This window comes from Psittacula echo (genome assembly GCF_963264785.1).
Source record: "Psittacula echo genome assembly, chromosome: 7".
In the NCBI taxonomy this organism is placed as follows: Eukaryota; Metazoa; Chordata; class Aves; order Psittaciformes; family Psittacidae; genus Psittacula; species Psittacula echo.
In genome coordinates, this window is record NC_137740.1 from 6,234,972 (window position 1) to 6,258,169 (window position 23,198).

Consider the following 23,198-nt stretch of genomic DNA (forward strand, 5'->3'; position numbering starts at 1 on the left):
CTTTGAGAAACCTCAGTGCCATCAGAAACCCTCTGTCTGTGTGAGCCAGGGAAGCCGGGGAGGGGGCTCTCAGCAGCCCTCCCACCATCACCCCTGCTGCACTGCAGTGCCTTTCCCAAAGCATCTCCAGGAGAAGCTGATAGACAGCAAGATCCTTGCCATGGTCTTAATCCCATCCTCTACCACTGTGGATTTCTGTGCTGCCATCAAAGCAGCTGGGGAAGAAACACCCCTGAAGGCACTCAGGTCATTGGTGCTTGAGGCAATTAGGGATGGGTGTTGAAGCCTTAAAGGCTCTGGGTTTCAGCATCCCCCTGCACTTACTCGTCCTCAGCAGCCTTGCTCAGCCCCAGGGAAATGAGGTTTGGTTTTCTCTTCCTTTTGCCTTTTCAGTGCCCCTGCAGCAGTTTGGGGTTTGCATCTCAAGGTGCTGGTGCAACCAGTGGATGTGGATGAGGATGAGGAGCAGCCCGAAGGTCTGCACCAGCCTCTGCTGCCCCTGCCATGGTCGCAATGCCTCTGGGCAGCCCCCAAACCCCATTTGCATGGAGCAGTAGGTGAAACCCCTGTTTCTGCTTCAAATGATGCCCTGAGTCCTGGGCAGCCCCATCCTCTTCCTCACCCAGGGGGATGACACCTCCCTTGGGTATGCTGTGGGTACAGGACCCCCATCCCATGTTCACAGTGAACCCCTGGAGCAGGCACTCACCCACAGCACATACACTGATGTTTTTCCTTTCAAGGCACTTTCATTGCCACTCCTTCCACAGCCCCTAGGGTAGGATCTCATCCCGGTGGGAGCATGGGCTCCCAGTCCTGCCTGGAATGCGGAGCAGCACTGGGCAGTGTGGGAGGAGTGGGATGTTCCTGCACCAGGGAGGGATGTCACTGCTGCCTCTCCCTTTCCTACCTCAAAGGGAACCAGTTTCACCCCATAAAGAATTAGTCAGAAAACCCCTGTTTTAGGAAGACTTTGGATCGTGTAAAGATTCAAGTAGTGTTGAGTGAACTAGAAAACCAAGTCCTGTACATCAGCTTATAAAACTTCTACATACAAAAAAGAAGGAGAAAGAAAAGAGATGACAGGTCAGTGCAATGGATGAGGCGGTGCAGTGATGCTCCTCCACCCCGTAACCTGGGACCTCGCTTGGGGAGGCAGGGTCCAGGCACCACCATCCCACATCTCCATGCACCACGGAGGTGCCCCTTCATCCGTCCGTCCATCCATCTGTCCATCCGTCCATCCGTGCCCTGGCTCTAGAGGCTCTGCAGCCGCACGATCAGGTCGTCCTCCTTGTTCTTCAGCAGGAACTTCTCACAGGCTTCAAACGTGGCACAGAAGTTGGAGGAGAGCCCCGCCACGTTGCTGGTCACGTAGTTGAGGTACCCCGGTGTCGCTTGGTTGTAGTAAGCCACCTGTAAGGCACAGCAGAGAGTTACGGGGGTACATGCAGGGCAGGGAGCATCCCCGACGGGGTGCCGGCAGCAGCATCGCACCTTGCTCATCTCCTCTGACTCCGGCCATATGCAGAACCCTGAGCAGATCGTCTCCCCCCGCGTGAAGCTGGCAGTGGCCGGGTGGGTGGGCAGCGTCACCGACCGAAAGGCCACCACATAGGGGTCCCTGGGAAGGGAAGAGCCCGGTGAGCCGGTGCAGCCCCGCCGGAGGGGAGCAGGGATCAGGGTTGGGCGCAGTTACCCCTTGCTGCAGGGTTTCCGTCGGGATGCCAGGATGACAAAGTCCTGCAGCTTGTTCTCGGAGCTGAGTGTCTGGCTCACCACGTGGTAGATCATGTCGTCGTCGTCTACTTGCTGGACCAGCTCGGCGCTCCTGCGAGGCAATAGGGACCAGTCAGAGAACGGAAAACCAGAGAAACCCCGAGGTCTCACCCAGTGACAGCTCATCTCCACACCCAAAATAGGTGTTTTCTGCAGCAAAGTGCAGCTGTCAGCCCAGGTGGAGCTGGGATGGGGACACAGTGAAAGGACATCATGGCTCCGGAGCAACACACATAGAATCATGTGAATGGGTTGGGTTGGAAAGGACCTTAAGATCATCCGGTTCCACCCCAATGCTATGGGCAGCGACAGCTTACACTAAACCATACCACCCAAGGCTCTGTCCAACCTGGCCTTGAACACCACCAGGGATGGAGCATTCACAACCTCCCTGGGCAACCCATTCCAGTGCCTCACCACCCTCACAGTAAAGAATTTCTTCCTTAGATCCAATCTAAACTTCCCCTGTTTCAGTTTGAACCCGTTACCCCTTGTCCTGTCACTACAGTCCCTGATGAAGAGTCCCCCCCCAGCATCCTTGTAGGCCCCCTTCAGATACTGGAAGCTGCTCTGAGGTCTCCACGCAGCCTTCTCTTCTCCAGGCTGAACAGCCCCAACTTTCTCAGCCTGTCTTGTATGGGAGGTGCTCCAGCACATGCTCCCAGAGAAGCCCAAAGGGACATTTCTTAATAAGCCTTAAATCCATGGATGCGGTTGTTGGAAAGGGCAGGGGATCCCAGCAGCACTCACAGGTAGTGGCTGTCCCACTCGTGCCGGCGCCGCAGGTCAGAGAGCAGGGAGAAGGCTTGGGAAGCAGCGATGTGGACGGACATCTCGATGCGGAAGGAGAGGAACTTGTCCTCCTCCAGTGTGTACATCTGCACCTTGAGGAGCACAGAGCATGGGACACATCCATCACCACCAAGCCCCTGGGTTAACCATGATTTGGGGGTGAGAAGCAGCTCAGGGGGAAGGGGCAGGGTTTGGTACCTTTTCCTTTTCTCTGGCCAGTGCCCAGTTCGCTTTGGCCACAAGCATCTTCAGTGCAGAGACGTTGTTGTAGCTCAGATAAACCTGGGGCAGGCACAGCGCATCAAAGGCAGGGAAAGGGGGAGCAGGGAAAGGGGGAGCAGGGAAAGGGGGAGCAGGGAAAGGGGGAGCAGGAGGAGGTAGTGACTCCGCAGGGCATCACTTACCTTGTTGCTTTGGTCCCAGGGCACAGATAGCGGCACTTCGGTCTGTTTGCAAGAGACAACATATTTTCTGCAGGAAAGGAAGAGTTTTCCTTACGATGGGACACAAACTACCCATAGACTATTCCTGAACCCCATTGGTGAGCCCATCCTCCTCCATCCCCACATCCCATTTGCTTCTCCTGCTCACCGGTCCAGCCGAATCTTTTTCCTAGCACTGGCTTCTCTGTACCTCCTCTCTCCATCCTGATAAATAGGAAAAGACCATTAGGTTAATAGGAAAAGGAGGGAAAACCCCTAAAACACATGTCTTTTGGGGAGTGGGCAAAACATTCCCGCAGGGAAGGGCTGGAAGGTGAAGCTCACCAGGTTACACTGGCAGCGATGGTTAGTGATGAACCATGAGCTATTCAGCTACTGTGCTGTGATTAAGCAATAGGCACTGGCACATTAGGAAAAACCCCTTGCTGTGGCTGCAGAGCTGCAAACAGCCACTGAAACAGCAATCACATCCCTTGGCACATACAAATGGCCCCTCCTGGGGAAATAAAACCACCCTAAAAGCAGCTTGTTCCAAAGAAAGCGCTGGGGCAGTGTTCTAAAGCGAGTGGGCTCTCCTGGCTGCGAGATGCTCTCCTGCAGGGTGGGGGAAGAACCTGAGTTTTAAGGCATCAAAACCACCAGGTAGGTGGGTACGGAGCAGCCAAAGGGAAGGCAACGGCATCGCTTGCTCATGCTGTGATGCACCCTGAGACATGCAGGCGTTTGCTTCACTGCTGTGCTCGTGTGACGGGTTTTCTTCACCACTGATCCAAATGGCAATTATTGATTAGGATGCTTTGGGAGCTGAAAGCAACCTGAGAGGTTTGCATTCTTTCCCCTGAATGATAGAAAAGAGCTGGGACTTGCAGGCAGTATTCTGCTCAGCCCTGGATGGCAAACACATCTCCATCTCTGCACGGGCAAGCGGTTCATTTTACTATTAGTTATACCAAGCAACCTATTAATCCACTTGCTCTCGAGCAGTTTCCTTCCCATCATCATAAAACTGAGCTTGTTTTGCTGTGAATCTCAGGGCTAAGCAGGGGTCCCATGCCCCTGTGGTGGGGAGAAGCCAGCTCTGCCCATCCTTACCCCCTGCTTGGGTGCCAGCATGGGCAGGGTGCGGGGCCGCCCCTCCTGGTCCAGCACCACGAAGGTCATGAAGGCGCTGTTGATGTGCCTGCGGCTGATGGACATCTCCTGGCCGTACGCCTCGGCGCAGACCCCCACCTCCATGCTAGGGGGGCAGAGAGAAGGGGTGAGGGTGTGGAAGGCACCAGGAGGGAGGGATGGGAGCCCTCCATCACCAGCACCGACCTGTTTTTGAAGGCGTTGTTGACGATGGCTTTGAGCACCAGGCGGTCCCCGACTTGCGATGGTCCCCGAAAGTGGAACATCTCGATGGCCCGTAGCGTGGGGTGGGCATGGCACAGACGGCTGCGGGGGGACAAGTGTTACCCGCCAGGCATGGATCCATGCTCCAGCAGCCCTGTGCAGCCCCCCCGACCCAGACAGAGACAAGGAGACCCCATAAAAGTCACCCTTTGATTTCAACCACCAAAACCGGCCATGAAAAGGGGCAATAAGGAGACTCTGGTGAGTGTGAATCCTTCCCTGGGGTCCTCCAGCATCATGAACCCATAGAATTCCCTGTACAGCATCACCCAAGGGTGATGTGCTGGCACCATCCCTTTGGAGTGTTCATACAACCCTGCCTGTGTGTCCCCTCCAGGCACAGCACCCCTCCATCCCAAATCCCTGTTGGGTCACCTGGCTGCGATGGTGGCCACGTTCTCCATCCAGGCCATGATCTGCCCTCCAAAGGTATTGCCCTGATGGTTGGCGTGTGGAGGCAGCACCAGCTCCACGCTCTCCACCCGTGTCTTCTCCGCTGGCACCGCCGCACTGCCATCCCGTGTCTCCAGCTCTGCCATGGGGGGAGAATGGGGCTCAGCATGACAGCCAGGCAGTGGGACCCTTCCCTCCTCTCCCCACTGCATCAACATCCCACACCTCCTGCTTGAGGGTTCGGGATGATGGGATGATCCCTACCCCTCCATAGCCAGGGCATTCCCAAACCTCTCACCATCCTTCCCAGCAGCATCCTGCTGAGGAAGCAGCAGCACTGGGGCTATTTTGGGGCTGGAAGCCTGGGCTGCAGGACACGGTACCGGTTTCATGCAGGCTGCGGGTGAGGAGGTCCTTGAGGGTGTCCTTGTGGACCAGGCGCATGCGGCGGCGCTCGGCAGCGATGCTGTGCTCTATCTTCTCCTCCTCTGTCTGTGGGATCAGCGGCTTCAGCGTCACCTGCAGAGGGGACATGGGCAGGATGGAGTCCCACTGTGGGAGAAGGCAGGGCTCCTTTGCACGCTATACATCCCACTGTATGCGTGTCAGAGCTGCGCTCCTCCTGGGTTATATTAGAGCTGCTTATGGAAGGGGAAAGGGCTCCTACAGACACACAGGGATCCGCAGGGAGGTGCCTGCAGGCATGGGATAAGGGATAGCCATGAACCAACCACGCCATGATGGGAAGCTAAACCCAGCCCAGCTCTTCCCAGAGGGGCCATTTCCTCCATGCAGGGACCACTCGAGCCCCCCCAGCCACCATCCGCCCCTCACCTTGTTGCCGGAGGAGCTGTGTGCCACGAAGGTGGCGTACGCCTTGCAGATGCTGTAGTGCTTCCCGCTGCACAGGTCCTCATAGCTCACCTGGATGCCCACCTGGCAGAGAGGACAGCATCCCTGAGAGCTGGCTCTGCTCCCCTGGGACCCGCATCCAGCAAGATCCCACACCAGACCCAGGGGATCAGAGCTGGGAACAGGCGCACAGCGAGGGGGACAGGGGCAGGGATGGAGGGGAAGGCTGCACACCAACCTCCATGCTGGAGTTAAAGGCTCGGTTCACTTTGGCTTTGATGTTGACAACTTGCCCAACGCTGGAAAACAGAAAGAGGAGAGAGAACATGGGGGTTATTGTGGGATGAAACCCATGGTCCACCAGCACGCAAGCCAGCGCCGAGCAGCTCCTCACCGAGGTGCCACCGCGTTAACAGTGCTGTGGTACAGGCTGCTTGGATGGTGGGGACATGCCGGGATGGCCAGCAGGACATGGGGACAGCCACCTCCAAGATGTGGGAGCCCATATGGGTCCAGCGCGGCAGTGAGATCTTACCCTCAAGCAACTGTGTGCAAATGGGTGCCACGTCTGGGGTGCTGCTGGGACACTGGGGGGGTGCAGAGGTGCCCAAGGCTTGCTTGGTGCCCCCACCATGTGTTCCTGCCAGGGCAAACGGCTCCTCCAGCCTCACATGTGCTGTTCTGCTCAATAGGGGCACCTATAGGGTCTCCCCATGGGCCCTCAGCTGGTGGCAGCAGCAGCCCCAAAGCTTGACTGCTCCCATCCCTTCTCCTCTCCAGGGCCCCCCAGCAACAACCCCCAAATCCTTGGGATACCGGGAGCTGGCAGGAGGCAGGATCCAGCCAGGGGCATTTGGCACCATCTCTTACATGAAACATCTGCTGGCAGCAAACTGCTGCTCGCAGGGTCCAGGAGCTCTGCTCTGCGCCTTCAGTAGGCTTCAGAGTAAACAGACAGACAGCTTCAGCTCTGCAGCCTGACCTGCTCCACACTGGTACCGACCAAACGAGCAAATGCAGCTCATTGGCGACACTGACAGCGAGCAGTCTTTATCAAATCAGGAATACTCCTTATATCCTAAGAGAGACCAACGCTGGAAAACTCAGTGGAAAAATAAACCCGGTAACTGCTACTGTGAGTTTGAAGTGTGGAGGACTCAAACCCAGAGGCGAGGAAGAGCCAGTGTGTGCCTCAGCACCATAACTTCCCCCTTGTCCCATGCATGATGTCTGGCTTGAGACAACCATCACCACCTCAGCGACTTGACATTGGCTCTGGCTGGAGCACGGGTGGCACAAGGCGGGGATGATGCCTTTAACCAGCCCCTGGCATGGACCCCGTGCCCATCCGCGGCGCTGTGCCCGCTGTGGCACGCCAAGACGTTAGTGAGGTTACACGAGCAGCCTCTGTCCACCTCCCGGGCCCTGCGTGTCAGTGGGGTTACTGCTCCCGACTCACGCAGCGCCGCGTTAGGCTCTAGGGCTGCCCCGGTCCGTACCCGACACCGCTCCTCCCGTCCTGCCGCCCGGGAGCGTTTAGATACGGCTGGCTGGTGCGAAAAGAGAGAGCAAGAGGGGGGGAGAGGGTTAGAGGCGATGGAAGCGGTCGCAGGGATGCTCCAGATGGGGTTGCAGCAATGGGCATGCAGGGCAGCCCCAGGTGTACATAGCGCAGCCCCCAAATGCTTCATCTTCTCTCTCCTTCTCAAGCCAGTGCCATAACAGCCACGCAAACCCCAGCTCAGGGGTATGTGCAATCCTCCTGGGAGGCTGCACTTCCATGCACAGGGGAGGAAGGATGAGGAGCATCAGTGAGTTTCTGTGTCAGTGATGTTTTCGGGTGTTCAATGAGCCCCCAGGCACCTACAGCTCCTCCCTGCCTGTCCCTCGCACTGGGAGGGTGGCAGAAAGCACAGACAGCAGAGAAGGAGGAGAGCTGATGGCAAAAGCTGCCCAAAGCTGCTCTGCCTTCAAAGAGCTCTGTGAGACATCCCGGCCAGGCCCCTCGCTCGGAGCACTGAGCTGGACACCAGGGAGTGGGATCTGAGCCAGGAGCAGCACAAACTCCTGAGCCCTTGGAGCAGTGCCTGACTCACCCCCGAGGAGGGACGAATGCCTTTCAGGGGTTGATTTAATGCCCTGAAGCAGGGATTGGGTCTGTTCTCCCAATCCCAAAACCTATGGGGAGAAGCTTCCCAAGCAAAGCTGCCCCAGGAGCTGGGGCAGTCACTGAGCCTCCCTGGAGCAGGATATTGACCCCAGTGGTGCCACCTCCATCAGTGTCACAGGAGGTGCACAATGTCCCCATGCCGTGGCTTTGGTATGCAGCAGGGCCACAGGGTGATGGGCAGCTCACCCAGCACCACGATGTGAGATGGCGAAAGTGGGAGTTTAGTGTTTCCTGGGGATGAGAGTGAAACCCATGAGCTGGAATTCCTGGCACCAAACAAACCAGCTGACAGCTTGGGACCCCAGTACCAGCCCTGCGTGCCCGCACTGGCCTCTGACCCAGTGGGCAGATGTGCACAGTGGGGAGCTACTGGGCAGCATGGACCCTAAAGCATCATGGAATCATGGTTTGGGTTGGAAGGGACCTTAAAGCTCATCCAGTTCCAAACCCCTGCCATGGACAGGGACACCTTCCACTGGAGCAGCTTGCTCCAAGCCCCCGTGTCCAACCTGGCCTTGAGCACTGCCAGGGATGCGGCAGCCACAGCTTCTCTGGGCACCCTGTGCCAGCGCCTCAGCACCCTCACAGGGAAGAGCTTCTTCCTGATATCCAACCTGAATCTCCCCTGTTTAAGTTTTAGCCCATTAAACCCTACACTGCATGGCTTGCTCATGGCCAGCAGATCCCCAGGGGATGCCATCAGTGCACTAAAGCCCTGCACAAAACAGCCAGAGAGTGCCCTGAGGTGGTACCCAGGAGGTGAGCAGGTGGGCATCCCCCTGCACAGTGGGAAACAGGGGCTCTGAGAGATGTGTAAAGGTGGGTAGCAGCATCTGGGAGGAGTAAACCTTGGGCACGTCAGATCTACACCTGATGGGAACGGTCTCAGTGCTGGGACCCTGCAGTGGATGAGGGCAGATCCCTGGCAGGGTTCACGTCCCCTCTACACTACAACACCCTCATGTCAGGAGAAACGTCCCCTGCAACACAGCAGCATGCACTGGGGTGGGCACCTCCGCAGGGGCAGCACCCAGGGGCTGCCAGGACCAGCTTAGGAGGGGATGTTGGCCAGGCAAAGCTCATCTCACCAAGCAACATGCAGGGAGGTCCCATTCCCCAGCACGCAGCCACCCACACGGCTGCTGCAGAGGCCCGACGTGCCAGAGTCAAGTTTTCCAGAGCTGTGTGTTGAACAAAGCCAGGGAGGAGCTGGGATGGGGGGGGAATACCGGGAAGCCAACCCAGTAGGAGCTCCCCAGGCGACCAGACAGCAGATAAATCAGAGCAGACAGTCCACAGCCCTGCGGCGGAGCCGGAGCCTCAACCCCTGCCTGCCCTCGGAGCATCTCCTCCCCTCCCAAGCACGCTGCTCCCTGCCCCTCTCTGTTTCACACTGCACCCAGCAGATGGGGTGAAAACCTCCACTTTCCCCGCACACGCATTAGTGTTTACCTAATGGTATGCTCAAAATAGATGTCATCCATGGAAGCTGTGACGCACGGGCAGCCAGCGTGTCTCTCGGCTGGAAAGGAAAAGCAAACTGCATCAGCAACGTGCAGCAACACGCAGAGACGGTCCTCTGTCCCTCACCGCTGCCTCAGGGCTGGTGACATCAATGAAACCCTGCCTGATGTCCCTTTCCCTGCTCCTGCTGCGTTTGCAGGGGGCAAGAGGAGGGTTTGGGGCTTCTACAGTGTGGGCTTGCAGATGAATTTAGGGTTTGGAGGGGGTGTTGTAACTCAGAGGCACCTTGCCATGCTGTTTGCCTTCCCTCCATGCCTTCAGCCACTGTGGGGATCCGATAACATCACCCCATACACATCAAATACATACACAGCCCTGCTGGTCCGGCTTTCTCTTGGGACTCCAGGAACCTCAAGCTGCCAAAATGCCCTGGGAACCTCACCCCTTTTCCTGCCCTAACCTCCCTGTGCTTGGTGTCCTGCGATGTGCTTGGTAGGGCAGTTGATCTGATGAGCTCCATCACTTCCATCACCGAGCAGAGGAGCTCAGCCCTGTCCATCAGAGCCCCCCATCCGCTGCCAGGATGCCAGGGATGTCACCACCCTGGTCCCTGCCGTGCCCTGCGCACCAGGCAAGGCAAAGGGCAGTGTTTGGGAAGGAGGAGGCGTCGATGCTGATGTGTCCCCAAGCAAGTGTGCGTGCTGCAGCACACGTCTCCTCCCCCTCTCCTCCTGCTCCCGTTTGCTCTCTAATTACTCAGCAAAACGGCATGACGTGGATCCCCAGCTCGCAGGGACGGCGCTGGACCACTGGGCACGATGCGGATGAGCACCGGCTCCCTTCCATCCCATCCCGGCAGGATGATGGCTCCGGTGGGAGCAGAGGATGTCTTACCGGAGAGGCAGGCGGCCGTGTCGATCCACTTGAGCAGCTGGCCGATGCTGAGCTCGCCGCGGTGGTTGGTGTGGCACGGCAGCACCAGTTGGCTCATCTGCACCTCGGTGGGGTTGCGGGGATGCGAAGGGCTCGCCATGGCCCCCGCTGCCTCCTCCCGCTCCCCTGGATCCTGGGAACACGGCGGAGAGGTGGAGCCCTGCGGGGAATGAGAGCTCTGGTTTACCCAAACCGGAGGGAAATCATCGGGAAAACAGTGACCCACACAGCCCATTGGAATCCCAGCAATGCACAGCCCCAGGCACCACCAAAACCCACCCAGCCCTCACCAAAGACATGATGCCCAGAGCCAAAAGGAACAAAAATCCCTGTAAAAAGAGCTCCAGGAGGGATTCCTGCAGCTTTGCAGCCCATTTCCCTGCTGTTTCCCCCTGAAAACCCTTCCCAAAGTCCATCAACTCTCTGGGAAGGCACTTTGCTCCCCCAACAGCTTCATTTTTAGGCTGTTGCAGCGAAGGGTGGGTTTGCACCCCCGAGCAGGCATGCAGCGATGCTCCACACCTTCCACCATCACCTCCCTTTGCCAAAGGAAACACCAAAAGCAGGTTTCCCTGTCTGGTATAAGCGGGGGGGGGGGGGGAGCAGCCCCGTTTTGGGGCTGTTTGCCGTGCTCCGTGTTGGCTTTGCAGCTTGCTGGGCACAGAGCTGCTGCTGCCCAGAAGCAGGTTGGGAGGGAGAGGCTGGTATTGCGGCTGTGCGGGCAAGGAAAAGAGCTGATCTGATGTCAAACGAGGCGTGTTACACAAGGGGTGAACTCAGTTACCCCCGTGAGTAATGGAGGAGACACGAGGAGCTGCCTGGCCTTCGTTACAGCCCTTCCTTCCTCTTTCAGCTCCCACCGCGGCTCCCGTTTAGAGCACTTGTTGCGAGAGCCCCGCTGCAGCCGCTTCTTTGCCCTTTGCTTTGCCCAGCTTCTTTTAAAGATGGGTTTATGCTGCAAATGAAGCTTTCCCGAGTACCCTGAGCTCGCCGGCTCTCAGAATAGCATTTTTCTCTAGCGGGTCTAACCTCTGTTTCCATAGCTACTGGTACACGACATCCCAGGAACGGCACAGACCTTGGCAGCGATGCTGGTGAACACAGCAAGCCAAGCCTGCGTCAAAGAGCCCCCCATCCCACAGTGGGATGGACGCTTGACTCCAGTGGGTCCTGAACCCCTTTAGGAACCTCCCGGGCTGCTTCCCATCGTGCTGAGGTGCCTCCATGAGTACCACGGAGCTATTTCGGGAAGCAGGCAGGCTCTGGGGGACGAGCCAGCAATGCAAAGCGCTCCAAAGCTGTCTGCTGCAAAGCGAGCAGCCGCCTGGCCAGAGATCCCACCGGTGCTTTTCCCAGCGCTTGCCATTTCTAAATGGTAGGGGAAAAGCCAGCATCCTGTGGGAAGAGCCCTGATCATGCAGTAGCCAGCAAGAGGCTGGGGATGCTGATGCTGAATGTGTGAAGAGCAGATGCAGCCAGAGCCAGTGCGAGCAGCTGCTGGCACAGCCTTGGTTAGTAGCCACTGGCACAACATGGAGCCCCAGGGTTAGTTGCACGGCACAGGGGGTACCTGGAAGCCATTGCAACAGAAGCTCAAGATCTCTTCAGGGATTACAATATTCTCCTTGACCATTTTTAAGAGACACCTGGAAAGGAGAAGAATGGCTCCAGTTATAGGAGGATCAGCCGAGATGAGGATGGAGGATGCTGGAGGTGGTACGCTGGTGGGGACGATGCAGTGTGTGGGGTGGATTGCCACACCTCGTCATAGAATCACAGAATGGGTTGGGTTGGAAGGGATCTCAAAGCTCATTCAGTTCCAATCCCCTGACACAGGCAGGGCAGTGTCCCCCTGACCCACACTGATGTCCTTCCCTGTGTCACCAGTTCCTCGGCAGCACCCATCAAGGGTGCTGCTAGATCCGAAATGGAGAAGAGCAGCCCCAGGGCTGGTGCCTGCCATTCCTCAGGGGTCAGGTCCAGCGCTCACCAGCTGCAATGGAAAGAGTCCCAGCTATTCTGGGGTGCTGGACCAGACCCAGTACATGGTGCTGTGTGCGACCCCTCCATTGCTGATGCTGTGTCAATACTTTCCATGCTGCTTCAAGTGACAGAGGGCTGTGTCCTGAAGCTGCCCTGGCCGGTGTGGTGACAACACCATGGTCACAAGACATCCAGGAACACATTTTTGGCAGGGGCAGGCCTCACACTGCATGCAGGTGGTACCAGGGGCAGCAAATGGGAAGGACCCATCACTGGCAGCACCCCCTGCACCCACCCCTCTGCCTAGGGAGCTCTGGAATCCCCAAGGGCATCATGTGCCCTTGGGTGCCCATGGGCTCTGCAGCCACACGCACTGTGAATGGGTGCTGGCTGGACACACTGCAAGGAAGGCAGCAAGGGAGCTGCAGCAGAAAAGGGTTTATGTTTAGAGTTTGATTTCAGACACAACAGTGATCAACCCGTGGTGTGTCCCAGCAGAAGTCCCTCTATTGTGTGTGTATATTGTATCTATATTGCGTGTATATTCCAGAGGCAGCAGCTCCTTGCCCAACGTGTGGGACCGACTGATTTTGGTCAAAAAAGTGGAAGCTGCAGATCTGCCTCCTGCACAGTCAGCCCTTCACAGAGCTGGCGCCGGGCATCACATGTGTTGTGGCTGGTGTGAAATGAGGGTGCTCAGAGCACCGATGGATGCAAGCAACATCAGGCTTCTCTTTCCCCAGCCCCATGACTTCTCCACTCATGCTGTTGAGGCTGGGAGCTTGCTCACAGCTCACTCACCCTTGCAAGAGCCTGGTGCAAGAGTTACTCTCCTGTTTAGCAAGATGGGCTTGCTCCTTGGGTTTGCTTTGTTGCAGGCACAAGGTCACGGTGGTGCATTGGCCCCGTCACACCCCACAGCCACCAACATCAGAGAGCACGCGGAAACCCAAACCTGCTCCTGGCTCTGTGATTGAGTCACCTTGTCCCATGGGTTGGCTTAGGGGGAGGGAAAAAAAAGGGCTGTCTGCTTTGGATCCATCCCTGCTGCTATTTCTGAGGTGGCCCCAGCCCATGCTTCCCACCTCAGGAGCCCAGGGAAGGGGAGCGCCCCAGCTACGCGTTGCCAACATGCTCCAGAGACCTGGAAGCAGTGAGCTGGTGGGTATTTATAGAGTATTCTGTTATCAAAACTAAGCGAGCAAGTGTCTGTCCTCATTAAAATCCTCAGCCTCACTCAACTGTCACATTTTTAAAGCTGTTGACTGATGCAGCCTGCAGGTCACCATGGCAACGGGATGCGGTACCCAGGCGATGATGCTCTTACTCTGTCACCCCTCCAGTGACCCACTTCTACCCAAAAAAAGTTTGCATTAGAGAAAATGAAACTATCTTCCAGCAGAATATTTCCCTTCCCTCCTGCCATGCTCACTTCCAGTGCTGATAAAGGCATAAGGAGCCCACGGAGCAAATGGGGCGTTATAAGGGAGAGACACCCCAAATGGCTCCACAAATACCAGGGGAAAGAGACCCTGCTGCACCCCACTCCTCTCCTATACCCTGCAGCACCAACGCAACCACAAGCTCTGGGGATGTTCTCTGCTGCCAAATTGGGTGCTGGCCTCTTGGGAAATCACCAAAGGACCACAAGTTTGGAGGAACCTCCACTGCAAAACCCCCTCGGGTCCTGCAGCCCCGAGATGACGCTGGGCTGGGATGCAGAGAGAGGTTGTTCCATCAAATCCCTGATCCCTCTGGAAGGGGGGTGTTTGCTTTAATCACCCTGAAGCGGTGAATGGGAGGGAGGGATGAGGATGAAGGTTGGATGACGATCCTGGGTGCTGGGCTATGGGCAGAGTGGGGCAGCCCCATACCTTGAGCAGCCCCTGCCTGCCCTCCAGAGCTCTCCCACTGCTGCATCCCAAATCCTCAACCCCCATTTTCCCTCTCCTGGCTCTGGTTTCCTACCCCAGCCCCTCGGTGCATCCTTACCCCTCTCTCTGGGAATATTTGAAGTACGAAGAGAGGAGGAAAGCACCGACAATGAATTTCTCCTGGGGGATTATTGGTGTATAATTGAGCAATATCCATGGTAACAAGCAAATCTGCACGCCTTAACAAATTAACCTGACCTACTTTGGGTAATTCTGCCATCTCAACGGGGCAGTGGGGGCTCTCCTTCCCCAGAGACATGGCCCGCCAGTCCCACTGCCTGCAGCAGCAAAGCCCCAGTGCTCCCAGGGATGGGACGGGCAGGTTTGTGCAAGGGGAGATGTCCCCTCCAGCAATGGAGATGGGCAGCACAGCTCAGCTCCATCACCCCATGCCTGCCAGAATGGAGCTAGATGCTCAGGACAAGACCCACAGCACTTGCTTGGCTTGGGGTACAGGGTGCCAGTGGGATGGTGTCCCTGCTGGGATGAGAAGGACCAAATCACAGGATCAGGGCATGGTGAGGAAGCACAGCAGCTCCCTGCGGTGGGACTCAATAGGACCCCACGAGGGCAGCCAGCCCAGAAGAGAGGCCAGGACACCCTGGGAGGGGTATTTTGGGACCACACGTCATTCTTTCCATAGGGTTTCATAGAGTGAAGCATGGCACGGGGCCAGGAGAGTGCAAACAAAGGGCCAAAGGCAGCAGGGGGATGCAAGAACTCCCCTTATGGTGGTTTTACATCCACCATCCATAGGAAACCTTCATCAAGGTGAGCACAGAGGGGACCCCTCCAGCCTCCTCTTGTGCCGCTCCACTGCTCAGCTTGGTGCTGGGTTAGGGATCCACAGCCCCATCCATGCCCTACCCAGCCGCTATTGTGGCTCCTGGGAGGCTCCTTGAAGGGCTGGTTCTAATTTATCAGCATGAGGGCAAAGTCCCCCCAGGGGACAAAGGTCCCTGACACTGCTGCCTCCAGGGAAGCCGCGTGTCACCCCCTTACACTGCAAACAGCACCAGGGCCAAGCTCACAGCACACATTCACACCCAACAGCATCGCCCAGCCCCGGCACCTCTGCCCTGCTGATCGCAGCTTTCCGGGCAGGAGATGGCCACAGCACTGAGATCACCACCAAGCTGGAGACCTCCATCGTGGAGATCCCTGCGGTCAAGGCCACCATGGTAGAGACCACCACAGTGAAGAGAGATCATGATGGGGCATTGGTATCCACCCCGGTGGTCTTGACTGTGGTTGTCTCAACCATGGTGACCATGGTGATGGTGCAGTGGTCCCCACCGAGGTGGTCCCCACCATGGTGACCACCACAGCATCATGCTATGTACCCCATCCAGCCACCTCTGCTGCCCCAGCCAGCCCCAGCACAACCCGCTGCCCTCCCCAGCACGGCACCATTCCCATCAGCCTTGTACCCACACTTCCTGAGTAACTATCCCCAGTTTTAAGTGAAAACAGGCTGCTCAAGACAACCCCCCCCCCCAGCACACCCAGGCAGACCTGGAGGGGTAGGAAAGAATGGCACCAGTTCCCTCCTGCATACGGAGAGTGCCACGTCCCCGTCACTGAGCCCCCAGCAATGACCACAACGGAGCACAGCATCGAGAGGGCATCACCCGGGTGAGCACAAGGAGCTTCCACCCCACATCCTCCTCCTCAGCACCGACACAAGCCGGGACAAGCCACGGCCGGGCGTGGAAGCCTCTGCAGCAGCAGCAACAGCAGACATCGGCTCCTGCTCGCCCAGCCCCGGGGGTGTCCCCGCGCTGTCCCCGTTGTCCCCAGTGCCCCCGGCCCTCACCTCAGCCAGAAGAAGCTGAGCATTTGCAGGCGGCAGCGAGGCGATGGCTGGCGTGGAGGAGAAGCGCGCAGACACCTGCGTGCGCGGCCGGCACCGGCGTCGAGGCCAAGGGCTGGCGCGGAGCCCCGGGCCGGAGGCCAGCGCACACCCCTCCGCTTCCTTAAATATAGACACGCAGGGACTGCTCTTAAGGTAGCGCCCGGCAGATCCGCTCCCGCCTGGAAAATGGCCGGCGCTGAGCAAAGTTGGCTCCGGACGCTCCGGCTGCAGGAGGGATGCGCCTCGGAGCGCAGCGGGAGGCACCGGCGTGGTGCCCACTGCTCTGTGCTGCCAGAGCCTTCCAGCTCTCCACAGCGGGCAGAGCCGGAGGTGGGGTCCTGGGTTCCCGCTCCATCCCCATGCATCACCTCTTCTTCTGCCCCCATCACTGCAGTGACTGTGCCCGGCTGCTCCCCACAACCAATAGCACCACATTGGCACCAGGCTCTTTCTCTCCCCAGCCCCCAATTAAACCTGCCTGGAAACACTCTTTCTATTCCCCACAGTCACCAATGCAGGGCTCGCTGGCCAGGAAATCCTCCACAAACTTCTCCAGAGCCGCTCCAATCTGCGCCGCTCCAATCTGCGCCACTCCAATCTGTGCAGCCGCTCCCTGGCCCTACTGCCTTTGAAGTACCTTTATCAGGGCTTACAATAAACCCCTTCTCTTTTTTTTATGACAAGGGAATAGAATGCAAATTGCTGTGTCATTAATGGTGCAGCCTATTGGATTTGGGGGAGATGTTGTTCTGTTTGTATTTGATTTGCGTGCTTTTCATAACTGAATTTGGGTAATCGACATACAGGAGCTTGATCAAAGCTGCCTCAAAGCTGCACAAGCGTTGCCAGTGGAAAGCCAGCAGTGAAGTAATTAAACTCAACAGGAAATAAGCCCTCACTTCTTTGGGTTAATAACACTAACAAAGCTCTGGAACAGAGCAAACGCTCATGGGGACACCAAGCATCAGTATCTGGGGTCCCAGAGACCCACATTTTAGGCTGGATGTGGGAAATGCTCCTCAAGAGCCCAGACCTGGGTGCAGGTGAGGTGAGACCCTCAGACCCTCTGTGAAGGCTGGGCCAGGCAGGGATGGAGCCGGTGGCCCAGCCCGGAGTGATGCTTACCCATCGAGGGCTGGGAGCCTTTGGGTGATGGAGGAGGCAGCTCCGCGCAGGGTGATTGATCCCAGCATGGTGATGGAGGTTCCCTTTGGAATAGGACTGCTGCCCTGCTCTGACCAAGGACTCTGACCCCACTGAGCATTCACTGCTCAGTTGCTGGTATAAAGCTTTCAATTCTTCACTGGCTTTTGAGAGCAAGGGACGGGCCTTTGCTCTGCACCCACAACCTCTTCCATGTCTTACAGGTAACTTGCACACCAATATGCCATGAACTCCAGTCATTCCAGAGCAGAACATTCCCTTTAAAACATTTTTCCTTCCTTGGGATAATAAATAAGGTCATTTTTCACCAGGATGGCTCCTTGCAGCAGCCTGGGTGCCCTGCGAGCCAGATTACAGCAAGTATACCAGTGGATCTCCCCACCTTTAGCACAGAGGCCCCTTGCTGAGAAGCTCCTCAGGCATCCCTCCCTCCTTAGGACTGTTTGTTTCTGCAGCCAGCCACTGGGATCAAGGCAGGAAAAGTGGCTCTTCCCCCTCCTCCGAGCCAGAGGGAACAGCACGATCACAAACACTTTAGATGCCTGACCCGCACTCAAGCCTCCAAACAGAAGTCGCAAGGAGAGGGTTGATGTTTTCCAGGCCCAATTAGCACAATGCTGTCATTATGGGCTTGCAGTGGGTGTATTCCCCCAGCTCCCTGCCTGCATCCCTTCACCGGGACACCCAGCGAGCCCGGCCCCGGCCGCCCATTGAGCTCATGCAGCCTCCAGCTTCTTCCTTCTGATCCACCACCATATGCCCGTCTTTTACAGTTCTTTGGTGCATAATGCTCAGCGAGTGGATAATTAGCTAAATGAATTAATTGACATTCATACTTGTAATTAGCAAATGGTTACAAGCAGTTATTCTCCTTGGGACAACCAGGATTTCTCGGGGACCGGCGTTAAGATACTGGAAAATCGTTTGGACTAAGTAACAAGGGTGCCTGGATTCTGCCATAAACAAGCCCGTGCAAAAGCAAAGCAGGCCGTGGAACGTGTTGGGAACGCTGCTCGGGAGGAGGAGGAGGAGGAGGAGGAGGAGGAGGAGGAGGAGAAGTTTCCAGCTTGGGAAGCACTGGTGTCCAGATGGGCGGCCTCCAGCCGGCAGCTCCCACTGGCTAACCCTTTCCACCCCCAGTTATAGCGGAGAGTGAGGCCCCAGCAGCAGAGCCTGCTCATGCAAAGCAATGGGAATTGGATGTCAGGAGTGTTAATTAAACCATTAATTACTGCTGAGGGAGAGAGGGGGGAAAGAAGTAGCCTATTGGTTTCATTGCTTCTTGGAGTAGTTGGAAGGATAAATTGCGCAGGGGCTGTGGAGGATGTGAGAGCTGGGATGAAATGTGGGTTTTCTCAGCTGTTAAGGGGGTGTTGGTTCCCCTGCAGCCCCACAGAGCCTGAAGTGAGACCCACACCAGCAACGGGGCTGGTGGAGACCAAGCCAAACCACTGAGGGCAACATCACCAACCCTAAACTGGCTGCTATGGGGAACCACAATGCCAGGGGCTGGGAGATGCTCTGTGTGATCCTAGCAGGAATCCTGCTCCTTGCCACGGGCTGCACTCATCACCTATGAGCCCTCAGCCACCCAAACTCAGCACCCAGGAGGGTCTGTGCAGGGATCCCACCCTGAACAAGTAGCAGGGCTGGGAGGATGGTGCTTGCAGCATCCCTGGGTCCAGGAGGACAAAGCACATCTCCCTCTATGCAGGATGATGGTGTGGTACCCGAAGTTCGGCTGCAGGTCTCTTCTCTCTGGGAAATACCCCCCGAATCCTGGTGCTAATGGGAAGAAGGGAGGGCAGCACGGCAGGCAACACTATGCAAATGACTCCTTATGGGAGAGGATGGGGGGAATGATACTAACACACCAGCTTCATAAATCAAACCCTCGTGTTGTCCTGCTGCATCAGGAGCTGCTGTGATGCTGGGGAGAGCCACACTGTGGCTGCATTGCCTGCATGGGCTGGGGGTCCTGTGTCCCTCCAAGCACTTGGGATGCTCTGCCCTGGACCACCCTCCTGTCTTGACGCCCTTTGCTGCCCCACTGCAGGGTGATGGGACAGGGTGATGGGGCGACAGCAACTGGGGTCACCCTCAGAGCTGGGCTCACCCCCAACCCCTGCTCTTGGCTCCTCCGAGCTGTCAAAGCGCTCGATTTCCCTGGCAGCACTCGGAGTTTAGAGGCAGGGGAAGGTGGTGGGGGGAAAGCAAGCAGTGCTCGGAAGGGAGGCAGTTGAAAAGGCTGGGCCAGGGAGCTGTCACGCCACCCTTTCAGCTATTACACACCCCGGTAAGCTCTCAAACACGCAGGCTGCACAAGATAGCAGGGAGGCCGATTCTTTTCTTTAGCTGCAGGCAAAAGAATTCAATTACAAGGTAACCTATTTTTCAACTCCTCCGTTGGTATTTACTTAATTTCCTAAGGCCGGCTCGCCCACCCCGCAACAGGGGGAAGGAGGAACCAGGAGCTGTTAGGCTAAGCCGGGCTCTGCTATGGGGTTTGGGTTGGGTTTAAGTCAAATGGTAAAGCCTGCAGCAACAGTGGTTGTTTGAACCCTGGTTGGTGAATGGGTGACGTGGGGCATCAGTCAGCGTCCAGCTGTGATGGGGATGGGGAGCATCAGGACCAAGCCGATGGAGCTCAAGTGTGATGGGGAATGGCTGAGGGACCTGAGGGGGTTTAGTCTGGAGAAGGCTCAGGGGGGACCTTATCGCTCCCTACAACTGCCTGACAGGAGGATGGAGCCAGGAGGGGGCTGGGCTCTGCTCCCAAGGAACAAGGGATGGGATAAGAGGAACCGGCCTCAAGCTGCACCAGGGGAGGTTTAGACTGGATGTTAGGAACAATTCCTTCCCCAGAGGGTGCTCAGGCACTGGAACAGGCTGCCCAGGGCAGGGCTGGAGTCACCGTCCCTGGAAGTGTTCACATACCGTGGAAACGAGGCCTCAGTGCCATTATCTAATGGTAACCAACACTACCGTGGCAGTGCTGAGTAACGGTTGGACTTGATGATCCTAAAGGTCTTTTCCAGCCTGGTTGATTCTGTGATTCTATGATTCTACAAGGAAAGCCCAGCAGGAAGCAAGGACCTCTGGGGAAGGTTTGGGAAGTGCCAAGGAACAGGCCTGTGGCTGGTGGACAGCACAGGCGGGGACTGCAGGAGAAGAGGGGGAGCATGTGAACAGCGACAGCCCCAGGGGAACTGTGAGGACAGGAGAGGCCCGGAGATCCATGAGAACAGGGCCAGCGGGACATCCTGGGGGGGCACATGGGCACAGGACACCTGGGGTGTACGAGGACAGGGGCACTCCCGGGGGGGGTCATAGGGGCACAGCACACGGGGAGTACCAGGACACAAGCGGGGGGCACACGGGCACAACGCCCCGGGACGTCCGCGCGGTGCCAGCGCCGCCGCGCGCCGCCAGGGGGCGCCGTTGCTCCGAGCGGCCGCGCTGCTTTCTCCACCGCTCCCCCACCCCACTCCCCACGGTGCCCGGGGCCGCTTCGGCTCGGCACGGCCCCGCTCGGCTCGGCACGGCACGGCCCGGCCCGGCCCGCCCCGCCCGGGCGCGGCCTTCCGGTGGCTGCGGCCCATCCCGCCGCCGAGGCCGGGGGCGGGTGCGGTGGTTCGGGGCCCTCCGGCACCCCCGGGCCCCTAAAAAGGGGGGGGGGGGGGAAGAGAAGGGGGAGAGGAGGCGTGGCCAGCGCTAAGCCAATCAGAGGGCGGCGGTTTCAAGAGGCCCCTTCCGCGCCCCGCCCCGCGCGGCGCCGCGCTGCTCGGCGGGGGGGCGGCCCCTGGCGGAGGGGGCTCACACACACACGGCGCGGCGGCCGCGTGGTCCCTGTGCCCGCCCGCTCCGCTGCCTGCCCGCACCAGCGGCCCCCGGGGCAGGGGAGGACGGGGGTGGGATGGATATGCAGCCTATGGACCGGGAATACAGGACTTCAGCTCCGCGCCCGGCCTCATGGGGACACCCCCCAGCCCTGTATAAGTAACGCGGTGTTATTAATTAGGAAGTTTAATTAATTATGCGCATAGAGCAGCTACCAGCGGATTGCTGCTGCTCCGTTCCTACGCAAAACGCGTTTTCCTAGCTGGGTTTTTTAGCCAGGCTCATGAAGTCATCGAACTCCACGCGTGTCGGCAGCGGGGATGTTACAGCATCAACCGCCGGCACATCTGCGCCGGTAAACAGGAAACCCCAACCCCGCAGCGCGCAAAGGAGCCCTTCCCAAAGATATCCATGGGGATGGGGTGGGAGATGGGTGGCAGCACCCACCGGCGCTGCCTGCTCCTGCGCCAAGTTCATTGGAATGCGAGCCATGCAGAGCGCTCGCCACCGCCGCTGAGGTGTGGGAATCGCGCCCGGCAGAGGAGGGGGGCTCTTCCTGCCAGCCGGTTTGGGGAAGGGAAAAAAGCGCATTAGGAGATAGGGAGCTTTCCGGCACCGAATCCAGCCCCTTCTCCCCTGCTTTGTGCTCTGGGAAGGCTGTGGAATGGAGGAGTTATTTTGGGGGGGTATAGGGGGTGTGAGGTGCCCCAGTCTGATGGGAGCCGCTCTCCCCATCAGCATCTCCAGTGTCACCGGCAGTCATCACGCCCCGGGGTCTGGTTTTCCCATCAGAAAAGGGAATACCGGGCTGGCAGCAAGCTGGAAATAAGAAGAAAATCTATAGTTTGGTCAAAATAAGAATTCAAAATCCAAGTTGCCGGCAGCAAATAAGGGCCACATCGCTTCAGTAGCTGGCAGGGCTGATATAGCTTAACATTGACCATTGAAAAGACCCCTGCACCTTTGTAAGTGCAGAGCAAAATGAAGGGTGGTTTTGTTTTTACAGGTGGTGTTCCAGCAGAATAGTCCCTGCGCATGGATAAGCACAGGGATCCTCCCCAGTGATGGGCACCTTAAGCAGCCCAGGGTGGGAGTGCTGGAGCGACAGTTTGGGGAAGGGGCTGGGAGAAGGGGAGCTGCTCTAGGAGGTCGGGAAAGGCCAACTACCTAACCTTGGGATCATTGTGGTATCACCATAAGCCCCAGTGTCAGTCTGAGGGCTCCTCTGCTCCCAGGCAGATGGAGCTGGGAGCAAGGATGCCACCAGCCCAGGCTGGAGGCAATAAAGTGCCTGGAGTGATGCAGCAAAACAGGCTGGAGTCGCGTGTCGAAATAAATCATCCATGGAGGCAAGGCAGAGAGGAGGAGGAGGAGGAGGAGGTTTCCTGCTCCCGCGCCTCCCTGCATCTAACAAAGCCTCACAAACCCCAGGCGGGCAGCGGGAGCCGGGCAGGATACGGCCATCCCATGACCCAGCGCTCTGGCTCTCCTGGGAGCTGGTTCTCCATCCCCTGGCAGCTCCCTTGGCTTCACCTTGTGGCAGGCAAAGCATGGAGCTGCCAGGAGTGATAAAATGGCTGTCCCCCAAATTTATGGAGTTTATCTGTGAGTAACCCTGGGAGGTGAAGCTGCTGTTGAGCCGGGGAGGAGGAATGCTTTATTCCGGAATAAACACCCCCAGGAGCAATGGAGAGCAGGCAGGAGCCCAGCCCCAACCCCAGGGACCTGCAGGGATGTGCCCTCTGCACCCCCCCCGGCCCCCTCAGCTCATAGGGCTGGAGCATGGCCGGGGTGAGCTCCCTGCTCACTTGCACAAGGGAAAGCCAAAGGCTCGCTTCCCATCCGCAGCGTGTTTATTAGGAGCTAAGCCATGAAGAGGCTTTGGCACATCCCCGTCACTCCCGTGGAGCGTGTTTAGCACAGAGAAACCACTGCTTTTCCCAGCCACATGTGCGTGCCCAGGACTTCCACGCTGGCCAAGTGCTGATCCCCATTCCCACAGCGATCCCATCTTCCCCCCCCCCCCCCCCAAACCAAGGGTGTATCGATGGGTTACGGAGCAGCATCTTGATTTCTGGGGAAGCACAGCGGGTTCGAGCCTCCCCTTCTCTCCCCCTCCCCACTGTGCTGCAGTAACATCCATCCTAAGTTTCGGAGCCTCTTCTAATTTTGGAGGCCGTTCGCAAGGCAGGCGCTGCTGC

The 23,198-nt window shown here is 57.7% G+C and overlaps 1 protein-coding gene across 1 annotated transcript; it reads right to left on the reverse strand.

The window, feature by feature from the left end:
• Positions 1-1,257: 1,257 nt before the first annotated feature.
• ACOT11 (acyl-CoA thioesterase 11) lies at positions 1,258-15,977 on the reverse strand (the record flags this gene model as incomplete). The annotated part of the gene is made up of 17 exons (XM_080623840.1): positions 1,258-1,416; positions 1,498-1,624; positions 1,700-1,831; positions 2,530-2,663; positions 2,770-2,853; positions 2,976-3,042; positions 3,163-3,218; positions 4,107-4,251; positions 4,332-4,451; positions 4,785-4,941; positions 5,186-5,321; positions 5,637-5,738; positions 5,893-5,953; positions 9,277-9,346; positions 10,183-10,381; positions 11,792-11,867; positions 15,955-15,977. The coding sequence occupies 17 exons, from the start codon at positions 15,975-15,977 to the stop codon at positions 1,258-1,260; spliced, it is 1,848 nt and encodes a 615-aa protein (XP_080479966.1).
• Between the last annotated feature and the right edge of the window lie 7,221 nt (positions 15,978-23,198).